Below are 16,424 nucleotides of genomic sequence, written 5' to 3' on the forward strand. Positions count from 1 at the left end.
TCTAAAAATTGAAAGAAGCTAAAAGAAGACTGAACGATGCGCGTCCATCAATGTGTTACCAATTTGTTTTTCTAATAATATTTTCCGCGATATTAAGCGAAATAAAGTAAACTTTAATTCTTTGGAATTAATATAAACAAAACTACTGCATCCTTCGATTTGTAATGCCACAAAATGGAAAAAAATTTGTAAACTTGCACCTGTCGGGAAAGATACAATATATAACGCAATAGATATATTGAAATACAAATTTAAATAAACACAATCTTTCATAGATATCCTGCCCTATGTGTCATGGATAAAAATTTCTCGAACACGTGATTGTTTTGTATCGGAGACGGATGATCAATGGGGATGCACGTGGCATGAACGTGAGTCCATAGGACGCCCTTCTCACGACTCTTGTTATGGGATAAGGAAGGGACTGGCCTAGATTCTTTCAGACCATTTCGATCCTAAGCTGTTCGCTATTTTGTAAAAATTCGTTTCTCATCTATTTTTACGCCAGAAAAATTCCAAATAAATTTACAAACATTAGAGTAGAAGATGCAAGATAAATCATGAATATGATTTTTTCAAAGTGTAGCGCGAGAATTATGTATACGTAATGTCGACAGATTATATAATTTTTGCTTCGATGAATACTCTCTCAGTCGCACTTTGTTGCCTAAATACAAGCAGATAATGATTTTCAAAATCGTTAAGCAGATTATGTTATTGGATAAGTTATTTTCGTCGCCAAAACTTTGGTCAGCATTGAACTTGTTCAGAATTACATCATTCCCTCATGATTATTACTCTAAAGTTATCGGCTTCACATTCTCTCACGTGTTAAGCACGATGGGTAGATAACGAATCCCGATAAATTCGACATACTCATAAATTTTAACATGACACTCCACAGACACAAGTGGATGTAATCGCAACGCGTAAAACGGCTGGTCGTTTAGCTTCTGCGTCGCGATTAGCACCGTAGACTGCGGGGGGAGCGACGAAAAAGAGAAAAATTACGGATGCAGAAATAGAGCAGCGAGAAGTGGGAGGAAGTGATTGTAAAAGACAACCGAGCGTCGATGAAGAGCGATGTTTGTTCACCAACATAAGGAATATTTCTATATTAATTGTATGAAATTTATAACAGAGAGAGAGTTCGTTATTCTGCTGCCCATTTTTTTTCTGAAAATAAATTTTGAAAAGGATATAAGGGTGATATAAGGCCTCAAATCGACCTCAAAATAACGCTTTTTCTTAAATATGTGAAATCGATTTTTTTATATTGCTTCCTTATAGAGGAAGTTTTTTGTTTCCGTGTCAGAATTTTTTTTCCAGTTCTCTGTGCCAATGTGTTTAAAATGTTTAAAAATGTCGAATTATATTGTACAAAAAAAATGTATATTGTACAATCTCTAACTTTCGCAATTTTTGAGACATGAAACTAATTTTTTTTAATGAACAAAATATTATTAAAGGATAGTTGATATTGAATTCGGTAAGGTGAAAGGGTTCATTTTCTACAAAATTTTGAATTTTTTGAGAAATGTCTGTACACGGTGTAACTTTCGCAAATTTTGAGATATCTTCCTCTCTGAGGAAGCTAAAATTGAAAAATCCGCTTGCTTTAAGGAGCTTAAGCTCTGTGAGTGAAATAAAATGATGAGGAAGCAAGTTTCTAATTTGCACGATTCTGATCTTGTCTTAGTAGATATAGAAGATATCGAATCTTAGAAGATATAAAAATATTTCTTTTTTTTCATTTCTCGATACCATCTATTCAAAAATATCCCTCGAACATAGATCTGACCGTGAAAAATCACGAAAAATCATATTTTTTTAGCATTCGGTCGCAGCCTTTTCATACAGCGCGTTCGTATACCACAAAAATTTTTACGCAAGTATATGACTACATAAGTCATAGCATATACATAAAATTGATAGTAATACTGCAATGTGTGGGTAATAAAAAATAAACTTAAAAACAAAACTTATCTCATACTCGTAGCACAAGATACGATTTGTTGCGAATGTTATTTGAAGAGATAAATTATTTTATACTTATTTATAGATATTATTATTTATTTGTTTTATTAATGTATCGATTATCTTCTACTAGCGCAATTTTGTTTAGTTATTGAAAGACAGAGAAAATGCTTATCGTGCTTTTTTGCTACTGTAAATAAAATAAATGCAACTTATACTTTTATTAATGTTACTAATAATACTATCAATTGATAAAAAAAAAAAAAAAAACATCAGAGGAATCTCTGCAATTCTCTTCAAGGTTCTTCGGTGTTTTGAACAAGCGAATGCTTTCGGTACGAGTTGAAGTACGCTTATTCTCGGCGTCTGTTGACGAGTTGGCAAGGTGTGTACACTTTTAAGGCAAAGCACTCGATGCGTGTGTCAACAACGAGTAAAAAAAGCTACCCGATTATAATTATAGTACTCATCTGATATCGAAAAATATTTTGCACGTGTTTGACGCACGTACGATGACAAGATGTGTACGATAACAATTCGACATAATTTACAAATAAAGTTAGATGCGCTTGTTTTCTTTTTTTTCTTTTTTTTTTTTTGGTTTTTAATTAAGTAGACACAACGGTAAGATCATTTTCGGAGAATTGTTACAGAATTTTCAAGATAATTGAGAAACAGAGAGAGAGAGAGAGGACAACCACTTTTATCAGATGTAGCGGTAACTTTCCGCGGATGCTGCTTCTCGTACTTAGCACTTTGCAACCGAGTGATTTGAGAGTTGAATGACTGCAACAAAAAATATATATATTCGTATTTAAATCAGATATCATTAACGAGCAATATTGTTGTGTCTACTGCGGAACGACCTGAATCTCGAACGGTCATGGGAGAACACGCAATGCGTCACGAATAAATGCGTGTCGAGAGGCTTTGAAAAAAAAGCGAGGTCAGTGGAAATGTCGCGCATCATTTTTTGCGCGTCAAATCAATACGTATTCATTTTTTTATTTTTTTTTCTACGAAATCAATGTACGTAAATCTGCCAATTTATTGACAAAATTGCATTCGTTACCGATGATATTTTATTATCGCGATACGTTATCCACGAATGGATAGAACCGTCTGTCCTCCGGTCACGCATATTCCTCGTGTATCAACAAACGGATTCGATACGTCGATCCTATGGAAGAATCCTTGTAGATTTCCGAAGTCTTTAAAAAATTGCTGCAACGAATGCACTTTTCATTTTCATTTCGCAGCAGAATTCCTGATTCCTGCCTCTCCGCTCGCAGATATTCGTATTACATCAAAAATGCAAATTTGCGCGTTTAAATACTTAAAATATCTCTTATTGATTTGTTAGCTGTCATGATGCAATATTTCAGCTGTTTGACACAAGCCGATCTCTATTTTACTATGTTTTATTTAAATATAATCTTTTCAGGACAAAAAGATTTTCGCTTTACTGTGATTAAACGTAATGTTTGAAAAAAAATATACATATATATGTCTTTATCTTCTAAGCCTTCATTTATTTCACATGCAAAAATGTTCATCTATATATATATATATATATATATATATATATATATATATATTGAATATATCTTGACTTATTTCATATGCAAATGTTGATTTATATAAGTCAAGGTTTAAAAGATAAGGGTATCTTACGCAATTATTTAAGCACCTGTTAAAGCAAGCTACTACTACGTTGGAGGAACAGCGCAAAATTTATAAAATCAAAAATTATCCGTCTCATCAATTGTTTCATATTGCATAGTAGAATCTTTAATGACGGACAAACCCTACTTTCGTTATAGTATAATTCCATCGAAAATTCCATACGGGCATTAATCAGGCCGCGAGGGTACGTGCGAGAGACCGCGTGCGTGCCAGAAGATTCGTATGCGTGACCGTGCACGCATTTCCTCGCGTCGACGACCCTTTTCTTCTCCTTCTCCGCTATTTATGGAAAAATTGTATCTTGACCATCGCAGCTCGGTGGTAATGCCACGGCCAATCCAACGTCAGCTTGGACGGAAATCGTCGTTTGTATTGGCTCGACGATGATTCACGTGGCCGTGGTGGTTCGGAGTCGGTGGAGGTGGATATGGAGGCTTGGTAGTTGCTAGCCGACACGACCGAAGCCGGCTTAATAGTTGAGCGAGCACCGCACCAGCATATCCTACCCAGCATCAGCTATTGAGTTCCTCCAGCCGGGTGTGTTGTTGCATTATCGATCGCAAACGTTCGTTGAAGAGGCGACGCGAAGAATGGGCATATTTCGCGAGTTTCCTATAGTCTTCAATCTCTACAAAAAGTACAGTTAGTTCGCGGTCGCTGATCACTCGTACGAGACGGGTGAATCTTCTTGCGGCTAGACGCCCTCCATCACTGACAGCTGTAAACACTGAGGTGAGCGCCCTAATACGTGAGTCGCATGCGTTTCAAAAACGAAATGCAAAGACACCTTGGTTTTTGTATTGATCTATCAGGACAATTATTGATATCATTTTAATCGACATTAATCGATTCAAACGGATTCGATCGAAATTTTTATGTTAGAGATTACGGATAAGTGTTTAGAACATATCATGGATTTTTTAATCAATAGCAAGCATAGTATTCATATATCTAAGCGTGCTATGATTATTATTCAAAAAATTACAAGCTCTAGAAAAAAAAAAATTATTTATACGATTACTTAGCATCAGGTGCAAATTTTATTCCCGTGATATTATATGCATATATCGTAACTTATTTGGCATATATAATTTATTTGCGTTTCAACGATTACACACAGTTGTTCATCTGTCATTTAAAAAAAAATGTTTCCCTTTTCTCTTATACGTGGACCGCTTGTAATTAAATTTTTTCATTTTTTGATGAATAATTTATTTACTAGAAAAAATTTAATCAACATCAGTAAGCATTATGTACACGTGCCTGAGCATGTCATGATTATTATTCGAAGAATTACAAGCTCTGGAAAAAAAGATTATTTGCATGATTAGCATCAGATTTTAATTTTATCCTCTATAATTTTATTTTTTTTCTTTGCGCAACATTTTCGCGTATATCGCAACTTATTTAGCATATATAATTTATTTGCGTTTTAATAATTATACGCAATTATTCATCTGTCATTTAAAAAAAGCGTTTCCTTTTTTCTTACATGTGGACTACTTGCAATTAAATTTTTTTTATTTTTTAATGAATATTTTATTGACTAGAAAAAAATTTAATCAAAAGTAAGCATCGTATACATATGCCAGAGCATGTCATAATTATTATTCGAAAAATTACAATTTCTGGAAAAAAAGATTATTTGCATGATTACTTGGCATCACGTTTAAATTTTATCTTCTATAATTTTATTTATTTATTTTTTTTTTTTTATTCTTTTGCGTGACATTTTTGCACATATCGCAATTTAAATGACATATATAATTTATTTGCATTTTAATAATTATACACAATTATTCATCTATCATTTAAAAATGTGTTTGTTTCTTTTTTCTATTAATACGCGACTGCTTGTAATCGAATTTTTTTATTTTTCGAAGAACAATTTATTTACTAGAAAAGATTATGACATCATACATTACAATGCTGAATCATTTTAGTTTATGATACTGCTAATCGCACTTTGTCAACGAACAGTGAATCACTTCTGCGCACTTGTATTAACTTGTTTTATAAAAATACAAAAATACGTGAAATTGCAACGACATGTCGTTCAACAACACAAAACTTTCTCTTCTAAGAAAGTTTCTTTTTTCAAGTCTTGGCCAATGATTGGAAATATAATAAAATTTTTAATTCGTGGTAAAGTACTTTTAACAACTGTACTAATTCATCTCATTAATTTATACTTTAAAGCAAATAAAATATCTGTAATTTAAAAAAAAATTTGAATTAATTAATTTTAAAATATACTTAGTTGTGTGATGTGTGTATGTCGTGTGAAATCAAAAAAATTGAAGTTTATCATAAATTACAAGATGTAATTTAGAACTCATCGTTTAAAACTTAGTTTATAAATTAAACATTTAGTTTCAAGAAACAGAAAAACAAATTTGCAATCGAATAAACTGTACTTTGAATACTGAAGTAAGCAAAATTTTTGCGACCGATGAATTAATCTCGGGTCGACAGGGCTATCGAATCATATCTTTTTTATACCATGCAACTTCGATATGTACAAACGACGAAGATCTTTCAGTGCTAACCGAAAGTCTCATTGGTCATCGTCGAGAATTTCAAAAATATTCTCGTCATCAAAGACGATCGGTAATCACCTATATTTTCCATTATATTAGTTTCGTATATTTAATCCCTGATCTTTTGCAATCGTTCATGAAAATCCTTTAGTACTCTTAAATTAATTATTACTAACCGTTTATAAATTGTTTTCAGATAATCTAATTATCGAGTGAATTCCCTGAAGGAAGATTATTTTGAGGATTGTTCTGTGATTGCGAAGCAAACGCGTTTTTCGAAAATCGTATCAAAATGTCGCAGATTATGTCAGGGATCGTGGAGAAAAAGAATGCTGTGCAAAGGAAATCGACTTTGGCCAGACGAGTGTCCGATATGTTTAAGGGTAAATAAACAAGATTTCACGTTTCTCATTTCTTTTCCTTAGTTTTGGCTCTTTCTACATTTGCATGTTGAAATATACTCGTTATCGAACAATTGTAACAGATCCAGTTGTTTTCTAAACTGGAGATATATCTAGCCAATTAATATCTTGGCGAGCCTATCGCCAGCGCGAATGATAGTAAACGCATAATATCGCCCGTACTGATTACAAGCGTTTCTCTTTCCTCCAGATGGAAACTACAGCGGTCCACCGATGCTGTTCCGACACGCATCGATGCAGAAAATCCGCCATTGCTGCCAGAACGTCAACTTGCTGCTATATCTCCTCTATTCTTTTGACAACTCCAAGTCGCATCCGATAGCGCTCAAGGTGCACGTCAGCATCAGCCGTTTCCTCCGGGAGATCATCATTACTTTTCTCGTCGCGTACAAGAATTTGCGTCAGTTGATCTCACTGCGCAAGATCCATGTCGACGAACCGATTAAGCCGATTATCGAGGGACCTAAGGACGATCTCGCTAAACTTGCCACGAGCTTCAGCGGATTCGAGAAACCGAAACGCAAGCCGCATCCTCTGTACCTGGTCGCGGCCGTGTACCTCGTGCCATTGTTGCTAGGCTTCCAGATGGTGACTTTGTGCGGCCTGACGATTCTCGGCAAGTACACGCCGGGCTTCGTCTTCTTGATAACCGCGCTCCTCTTCCTCGGCGGCATCGCGCTCAAGGTATTATTACACAGCGTCAACAAGTGCGAGAGGAAAAAAGTGCAGTGATCCCGTGTCCTCATCACCATGTAAAGACAGTCGAAGAACTGAGAGAATTTCGAGTTTCGTATGCGTCACGATGAATGTTTGCATAATATTAAGATCGCTACATATGTTGCGACGAGATCCCTTTCCGACAACATCTTCAATTTATTCTTTCCATGTAATACTTTATTCCCTTTTTTACATGTCAGTCATCAATATCTATATGTGCACACTCTGTTCTTTTCTTATAAATTATTAATCGTATTGTATTTCATTTTTATATGTACATTATCAACACCGTTAAATAGGATTCGCGAACAAGGCATCCCCTCGACAGTCTTAAGTACAAGTACATTACTTAATTGCAATAACGCGTTTAAGTGGAAGCATAATTTTAATCTCGTTCTCAATTGTAATATTGGAGGACCACTTGCATTCTTAGATTTTTCATAAGATGAATTATTGCAAGTAGTACCTTTTTATACCCTCTATAGCATAAGACTGAGAATTGTTTTTTAACGTACATATTCGTATGTAGTTGTAAATAATAAAACGTGCGAATGAGTGATTTGTAAAATTGCTCGAGCAAGGAGTTTATAGGAACTCGGTACGTCCATTGAAAGTTGATCCAATCTGTGATGGTGTGGAATACAAGTGATATATCTCGCGGGCACTTGCAATACCACTTAATTACGCGTGATAAGAATTATTATTATGTAAATGCGATTTTTTCGGAAAAACACCCACATACACACAGTGTCCGCGCATGTGTGTGTGTGTGTGTGTATACTTATATGAATATATCGTTTTCTACTGAAAAATAAAACTGATAACGTGCTTTTATTAGTACTTACAGATTTATTTGTATGCGATTAAAACCGACGAGATTAAACTAGCGCATAAAATGACTACGTTTAGGCAACGAATCTGCGATATCGCGGCGCCGTTGAAATACTCGCCGACATTCGCGGCGTATGCGATCACGTGCGCCACGTAATTCTGTTCATGCACGCTGTGAAAGAGGTGTGCGTGCGGGCCTGTAAGAGAAAGGGATCAGATTTTTAAAATTCCAAGTTTCTCTCTCTCTCTCGTTTTGCATCGAGAACTTTCCAAGAGCGAAGCCATTTAACTGCGCTCTTGTACTTTTAATAACTAATTAGACACGATGTATACCTATAGCGTACACAGCTACGTCCCCACCGCCGTGATAAGCTTCGTCTGATATGATCGTGGCTTGTTGGCTATAAGTGAAGTCGCTGGTGTTGAATTTAGAGGGATCGATCCTCACGGGTCGGCCGTTATCGTCCACCGTGTAAGCAACATTGTTTGGCCCGCCAGTGCTGTAGGACAACTTTGTGTACGGTATTCCGTCGTATCTTGATTTCTGTGCGATTCCTGAAACAATCTCCCGCGTGAGAACGAACTTGGTGAGAATCCGGAATCTCTGGAATCGATCTTACCCAGGACGGATGAACCGCGAGGACTATATCCGTTGAAGTTCATCGAGTGCGTGTGATCGCTGGTGACTATCACGAGAGTGTCATCGGTGTCGACCATTCCAAGAGTGGCGTTAATGGCGTCCGAGAACCGGACGGTTTCCAACAGGGCTTGAGCAGCGTGACCGCGATGATGAGCGAAGTCGATCATACCTCCCTCGACCTGGAAGAATCGCATTGATTGTAACAATTTCGCCGAATCATGTGACTGGCATACGATACCATTAGGAAGTAGCCCTGTTCGGATTTTTGCAAAATTCGTAATGCCGTCACTGTCATCTCCTCCAGACTCGGTTGTCCCTTCGGACTTCGTTCGCGTTTCCAGTCCATCTCGATATGGCCGTTGGCGAAGATACCGAGCAAATAATCCACGCTATCGATATCGAGCCGGGACAATTCTTCATTGTTTTGAACGACGCTGTAAGCCAAATTTCTACTGGACTTGTCTTGCGTCCATTCGGCGATGAGATCACGGCCGTCCTGCCTGAAGCAAGCCCAGGAGTCTATCGGATCGAATTCACCCGCGCTTACATTGGACTTCATCACCTGTCTACCACCGCCCATAATCACCTGTGTGTGTGTGTGTGTGTGTGAGAAAGAGAGAGAGAGAGAAGTTCAATGTTATAAGCAAATCCGTCTCATATAATCATCGCCCGAAATAAAATATATGAATAATTCTCTATTTACTCGAATGCTTCTCCCGGGCTCATCTTCTACTAATTGTCTAGCGATGTCTTTACAATTTGATGCGCTTTCAGGCATTTTGGATTCGCACTCCCATCTACGATTCGCGCAGTGCGCATAAAGCGGTGCCGGAGTCGCGTGAGTCACTCTGGTGGTCGTCACGAAGCCTGCAGTCAATTATATTATTTTTCGAAATTGTTTAATTATTGTTAAAATACCTATAGAAAGAAAAAATCCGATTTTTCTTAGTTGACGAAGACAAAAGGGATTTTTAGCTTTTACTTTCACTTGAAAATTTTTAAAAAGAATTGCCTAATAAACAGCTTATTAAAAAAAGGGATTTTCAGGACAGATGGTATTGACGAAATGTGGGGAGAGAGGAAGTCCTAATAAACATGGGTCAAAAAATTAATATATACAATAGGACTTTTTTCCTCCATTTTGTGAGCACTATCCTTAAAATCCTGAACTCTTTTTTTTTAACACCCTGTAGGAAGATCGTACAAAAATGTGTTATTTGAAATAATTATGAAACTGCATACAGACAGCTTTGCATGACTTCTAGTTAGACTTTCTAGCACTAGAATTGCAATTGGATCCGACCTGTCGCTTTACCGGCAGCCTGAGCCCACGCTATGAACGAATCCACGTGATAATTTGTGTTCAAACTCGCCCGGCAATCCCCCAACTGCACGTTGGCGTCCACTCCAACCACCTCGTAATTCGTCTTGACTCCTCCAAAGAGAGCGGTGGCGGTAGATGCCGAGTCTGGGACTTGTCTGTTTGCGTTATAAGTCTGCATTACCAGCAAAAGATATATTTAAACACGAGGAGAAAGAAATCATTCGTATAAAACATGAGATTAATTTAGATACGAATCACGTCTAATGAAAACCTCATCGGGACGACCTTCAGTATCCCAATATGGGGAAAATGTTCCCACGCGAGTCGACTAGTCTCGCCACCACGATAAATTCTGCTAGCTGTTATGGTGTCCGGACTCATCCCATCACCAACGAAGAGAATCACATTTTTCGCTTTTTTCGTGTTCCAATGATACGAAAGGGATTCTTCTAGTTCTTTGTTAGCCAACCGTCGCCAATATCGATTGTCTGCATCAGAAACGGGACGTTTAGTCGTCTTCCTTATTTGAAATCGTTATCGTTCGTGCAAATACGATAACCAATTAAAAATATACGTTAACCCATCCGGAAATAAATTTCGTATTTCTACAAGTGTGAAGAAAAAAAGATTGGTTTATTAAAAACCTCTGTCTTCAACAAGGAAGAGAAGTATTCGTTTTTATTATTGATTTATCGCTTTAAAAATTTCCCATATATCATAGTTTGGAAGCGAGGTTCATCATATATGCTTAAAAATAGGCATTGCGATTGCATATCGTGAAGTTTTATGAACTATGTGGCTCTTGTAGTTTCTATGTAGTCTCGTGATGATTATGATAACACTTGATGTACAAGTTTCTATATATAATGATGATTAGAGTACCTTCTATTGCAGCGACATTCAGGATTTTCACAATATATATATACACGACAAAATAGATGATAAAGTACTTCATCTTTTCTATTATTCATAGACTTTTACACTCTTGCTGAGAAATATAGTAAAACTTAGAAAATGCACACACTTTGAGATGAAGAGATACGCGAATACGTCCTCTGCTGGGACATGATACGAATCCTGATGACAAAAATCATCTCGAATGGTAACGAAAGATCTCTCATATATAAATTGATCAATTATGTGAAACAACGGAGAAGCCAAGATCGAGGAGGAACGTCATCTCACGCGATTTAGATTGACGTATGGTAATTCAGCATTCACGAAACGAATGCGTTGTGTGTACTACAGAATCAGTTACGTTGCACTTTGAAAGAGGCAAAGGGATGAAAATGAGAAAAATAATTCTAATTCAGCTAACATTGATCGTAACGTTTTATTTGATTTGTTGTTTATATCTATTATCTTCTTTTTACAGATCGCAACATATCGCGTAATATAATCTCTTACAAGTTTCGTTTCTTTTCCCTTTGTCTGTTTAGTCTTTGAACAAAACTACTAAAAATAGACTCGATAAAATCCAACCGCTCGAGCCATTTTTTTCTTTTAAATATCTCTCGTCTTATTCGTCAAGCGCGAGTCGATGAGATCCGAGATGCAGTCGAAGATTATATTGTGTACATTCCAGAAAAGGAAAGAGGACACGTCGTCCTGTGACAATTTCTAAGAAGCTCGCAATAGATGAACCGAAAACGCTACTCGTCCTCTAGCCGTTGGCGCTTATATCCGCTACGATATATAAACATACCGTTACTAATATCAAGTATTCGCGTATTTCGACGCGCTTGGAATGTAACGAGTTGTCAATCGAACAACCGAGGAGCCGCGAGATCGCCATGAATTTATCTCTACGTTACTTCCGCGTTCAATGGTACGTTTGGCCGATAAACAAATTTTGATTTTCTACAACTACTGCTTCTTGTGATTTCGCTCGTGACAGTCTCTCAGATCGTACGATCTTGATCTCGAGAAAGAAAAAAAAAAGCATTGTTGCAAAGAGATTTAGGAAAGAGAAATGAAACGATACAGCTGGCCTTTCGAACAGAAGGCAAACATTTAGCTTCATCTATAGTTTTCTTCCGGCTAATACAAAGGATCTCGATGATTTCTGTAAAAGATAGAAATATGCACGGGACTTCATTCCACGTTGTTACGCGAGCATTGCGCTAAAATTCGAACGCGAAAATTGTGTCTTATCCTTTGTACAGGATAAGGATCGCCGCGTCGATATCGGTCTAATATAAACTTGTCTACAAATTCTGTCTTATATATAATAAAGTCGTTCTCGTTACGTCTAATCGTGATATACGCGTTTCGTATTATCGCACAGACGAGACGCAATCGTCCCTCTTTGTCCGCACTCTTTTGTCCTCTTTTTAGCTCGAATATTATGCCAACGATTACGCTATCTTCTTTGCCTCGCAATTTCTTTTTCGCCTCTCCATTGTTAATCCTCAACTATCATAATGATCCTTAACTATCGTGAAAAAAAGCGCGATTTTTCTTTCATAAATATTCGTTCCTAAATAAATGATCAGACTCTTGACATTTTGCTTTTGATTATATTGTATTAATATTCGCGACATGCATTGTAACGTTATTTATTTTTGCAGATTAAAAGCTAATCTCTCTCACACGATAGTTTTCCAGATTATGCTACAATAGTTAAAGATTGCAATTGCAAGGATTAAGAAACGCAAGTTTAAGAGATTCGTGCCATGCGCGAGGTCCGTCTGACAAAATCAACCCTCGCTTCCCGCGCTTTTGTCCGGATGCGATCTTGTCGCGAACGTAGGCATTTCCCGTTGGCTTTGAGAAATTGAATTTATTATCATTGCCACGAAGGTCATTATCGCCAGTATCGCGAGCTTAACGTCGTATGCACGATGTGCTCGATAAAATTGACTTGACGGTTGCAGGGGATGGCCTCGCGCTTTTTCGCTGCACTCCCGCTCGCTTAATTTACTCTCTCTCTCTTCGTTTTTGTCGGGATTCGAGAAAGTCTCTCGCACTCGCATATATATATATATATATATATATATATATATATATATGAGCCCGCAAGGAAAATTTCCTAAATCCTAGATGCTCAATGTGACGATGTGCTCATGGTGATTCTCGATTATATCCCGAAAGTTGCCGAAAATTTGTTCACAATCTTGAGAATTTTAATCAAAGGATGGCGATAATGCTCCAAATCGATCTCGAAATATCGATTTTTCTTAAATCCACGGAATTGATTTTCTTTCATATTTTAGTAAATATAAAAGATATGAAGTCTTAGGAAACAAAAATATTTTTAATACCATCTATTAAGAAATACACTCTGAACTTAGGTTTGACCGTCAAAAATCGTATTAAAATCATATTTTAAAAAAGCATATAGCACACAAAGATTTTTACACATAGTGTATGATTGCATAAGACAGAACATATGTAAAATTGATAATAGTACTGTGTAATTTCCGAATAGTAAAAAATAAATTTAAACAAAACTTATTTCGCACTCACAGCACTCAAGATACGATCTGTTTATTATTTATTTGTCATTATTTATTTGTTTTATTGATGTATCAACAATATTCCAATGCAGTCTTGTTTAAATATAGTTATTGAAGGACTAGAAAATGCCTAAATCATGTTTTTGTTGCTGTAAATAAAATAAATATTTCAATGCAACTTATACATTTATTAATGTTACAGATAATATTATCAATTTAGAACAAAAACAATTGGGGCCCTTATCGTCATCCATCTTTTATTTAAATATCATCTTTCTTTTTCAATCTTTGTATATGTATTTTCATATATATCTTGTTTTGTGCCTTCAAGATGCTTACAAACCAATCGAGAATCCACATCCATCGTATGTTTTCTTTTCTTTTTTTTTCTTTTTTTTGATTACTGAGTATACCGGGCTCGTCACAGTTGGGATCGATGCAACGGGTATATAATTGACGATTAACGTTACACGCTAATTAGTAGCATTGTCGAATTAACCTCATTGTGATTGTATCGTTTAATCACTTTATTATTCCGCTACTCACTGATGTAGAGAGAAAGAGAGAGTCGGAAATGTGACTCGTCTTAAAATGGAACAATGAAGTCCAAACGAGAACGCCGATTAAAATTTACTAATTACTACTGATATGTGCACGATCGCTTTTATACATATGGAGCCCAATTCTTTTCGAATGCTTCCGCATTCATTTGTTTTTCTTTTTTTTTCTTTTTTTTCTCAGCAACGCTGATTCCTACTTTCATTGTCTCTATTTGATTTCTAAATTATCGAACCATACCATGAGTTTCTAAGAATGGAATATCTTTTTTTAAATTTTTATCTTTGCCTCGTATATATTGTATATATGTACAGGGTGGCCCCGAACGTTCCAGAGATCTTATACTTGACTTTGAGATCTTATAGGAAATTTAATTCTGAACAAAAGATTTCCTATAAACATTGGTCGAAAAATGCTTCCTTAAGAAGTTATCGCTCAAAAACATCCGATGCAAGGGAAGAGGAAAAAATAAAAAGAAAATGAAACTTAATAAATTTCTTGAAAAAACGATAAAAATTAAAAATTAAAATCTTTTTCTTTTATGAAAACGAAATAAATTTTTTTTAACTTAAATAGGACGTAATAATAGAAAATGAATAAAGACGTGAAAAAACTAACTGTTCTCTAAGTGTCCTCTCCCTTGCTCCAATACACTTTCGGCATCGAGTAATGATCGATCTAGTAGCTTCACGGATTCCCTCTTGATTCAACTTTAATCGATCTAACAATAAGTAACGGAAGCACTTTTTGTACGTTTGAAACTGGTTGTATCAAAATCTATGAAACGTACAACAATCATTTTTCATCTCATTTAAAAGATAATTTAATTTTCTCCAACTTTTGTTTCGATACTTTTTGTTAAAAGACGTACATTTTCCATGATATTTAGAAAAATGTGTAAAATAATCACGATTTCAGAGGTTTTTGAGCGATAACTTCTTAAGAAAGCATTTTTCGATCCATGTTTATAGGAAATTTTTGGTTCAGAATTAATAAATTTCCAATAAGATCTCAAAGTCTGGCTGGAACGTTCGGGGTCATCCTGTACATGACAGAAGAGATTACGGGAATTCTTAAATAAACGTTACTTTCTCCTTCACTATTACATAATTTTAATTACACTTAATATCACAATATTAGGAACTGAAATTTGTACATTGGTATGGCTCGCGGCTTCTACGAGATTCTACATCGTATATTTTTATATCGTAGCTTCTCAAAACACACCGTCCGATATTTGATTATCTTTCATTTGTATTAAAACTGTGCATCGAGCACGATCCCACAGAGCGATTGAACAAAAGGACAAGAAATGGTATTTGAGACTTTCTCACCCGTCCCGCTATCATAACGCGAACAGCTCGTAACAGCTTATATGGCTGCCGAAAGATTTCACGCTCGCTTGCGCTTTCTTCCGGTTACAAAAGAAGTATTGTCATTATTATCAAACCGTCATCGCACGCTATTAAATGACATCGCTGAAAATAACATTGAATTTCCCATCGGCGAAATTGTCATCGTGTCATCTAGCTGATAGATTTTCGCCTCAAACTACTTTTCTATTCACTCATCTTTTTGATATCGAGACTCGCGCAAGTTAATCTTGACGCGTAGACTTTGTAAAAAAATTGCTTTTGATTTTTGGCTGCTTACGGTAGACTCGCGAGGCAATAGACAATCAAGATTAGGGACAATCAAAATTTAAGGTCAAAAGCTTTTGCGTGTCGTGTGTATGTATGTGTGTGTGTTTCCATTTATCTGTATACGTGTCGATGACACAGGGGTTTTCGTCGTTAAAGCTTTTCAGCGTATAAGTGTTATGTAACTTGTCTTCTTAAAATTCTGCACGAGGGATCTATTGAACGTCGTAGATCATAGCAATTTCATAATTAATTGCTTAATTCGTTCAGGTAATAGTTGCTCGCGAATTGTCGAGCGAGGAAAAAGGGTCGAACCGAGGCTGATCGTTAACAAGAATTCCTATGAGCCTACGAATTCACGAACAGTAACGAGACACGCGCTGCGTTTCAAAAATTTTTTCTGCTCTCTGTGTGTGTCTATTTTTATATATAATTATATATATATATATCTATATATATATATATATGTATAATATATATTTATAAATGTGTATATATTGTACTATATAAGACTATCCCGTTATTAGGTATATACCTTCTCGCACATTTTAACAAATCGATCTTATTTAGGCTAACCCTCGTACGATTTTGCTCGCGGCACGAAAGTTCTTCGCGTCTCTTCGCTTGTGAA

The 16,424-nt window shown here is 36.1% G+C and overlaps 2 protein-coding genes across 3 annotated transcripts; one reads left to right on the forward strand and one right to left on the reverse strand.

Annotated features, from left to right (window-relative positions):
* Positions 1-4,117: 4,117 nt before the first annotated feature.
* Positions 4,118-8,174, forward strand: LOC138942340 (uncharacterized). The gene is made up of 3 exons (XM_070312502.1): positions 4,118-4,395; positions 6,400-6,586; positions 6,816-8,174. The coding sequence occupies exons 2-3, from the start codon at positions 6,496-6,498 to the stop codon at positions 7,355-7,357; spliced, it is 633 nt and encodes a 210-aa protein (XP_070168603.1). The 5' UTR covers positions 4,118-4,395; positions 6,400-6,495; the 3' UTR covers positions 7,358-8,174.
* Positions 6,461-11,381, reverse strand: LOC138942338 (alkaline phosphatase). 2 transcript variants are annotated; one of them, XM_070312500.1, is made up of 8 exons: positions 11,020-11,381; positions 10,396-10,625; positions 10,117-10,309; positions 9,517-9,680; positions 9,052-9,399; positions 8,794-8,992; positions 8,507-8,728; positions 6,461-8,370 (listed from the first exon to the last, which is right to left on the reverse strand). In XM_070312500.1, exons 1-8 carry the CDS (start codon positions 11,090-11,092, stop codon positions 8,192-8,194), a joined length of 1,608 nt encoding a protein of 535 aa, XP_070168601.1. In that variant the 5' UTR covers positions 11,093-11,381; the 3' UTR covers positions 6,461-8,191. The 2 variants fall into 2 exon arrangements, with proteins under 2 accessions (XP_070168601.1, XP_070168602.1); XM_070312501.1 differs by having other exon boundaries at positions 10,423-10,625; positions 11,020-11,380.
* Between the last annotated feature and the right edge of the window lie 5,043 nt (positions 11,382-16,424).

This window comes from Polyergus mexicanus, unplaced genomic scaffold (genome assembly GCF_030449975.1).
Source record: "Polyergus mexicanus isolate NDT 795.1 unplaced genomic scaffold, iyPolMexi1.0 SCAF_22, whole genome shotgun sequence".
NCBI classification, from domain to species: domain Eukaryota; kingdom Metazoa; phylum Arthropoda; class Insecta; order Hymenoptera; family Formicidae; genus Polyergus; species Polyergus mexicanus.

Bases quoted from the DNA above. Each gene is read 5' to 3' on its own strand.
- LOC138942338 (XM_070312500.1), bottom strand. From the start codon at position 11,092: ATGAAGTACTTTATCATCTATTTTGTCGTGTATATATATATTGTGAAA. The intron at 10,626-11,019 runs GTACTCTAATCA...TTTCTGATGCAG, and splicing joins GAATGTCGCTGCAATAGAAG to ACAATCGATATTGGCGACGG. The intron at 9,400-9,516 runs GTAAATAGAGAA...ACACACACACAG, and splicing joins AGCCCGGGAGAAGCATTCGA to GTGATTATGGGCGGTGGTAG.
- LOC138942340 (XM_070312502.1), top strand. From the start codon at position 6,496: ATGTCGCAGATTATGTCAGGGATCGTGGAGAAAAAGAATGCTGTGCAA. The intron at 6,587-6,815 runs GTAAATAAACAA...TCTTTCCTCCAG, and splicing joins AGTGTCCGATATGTTTAAGG to ATGGAAACTACAGCGGTCCA.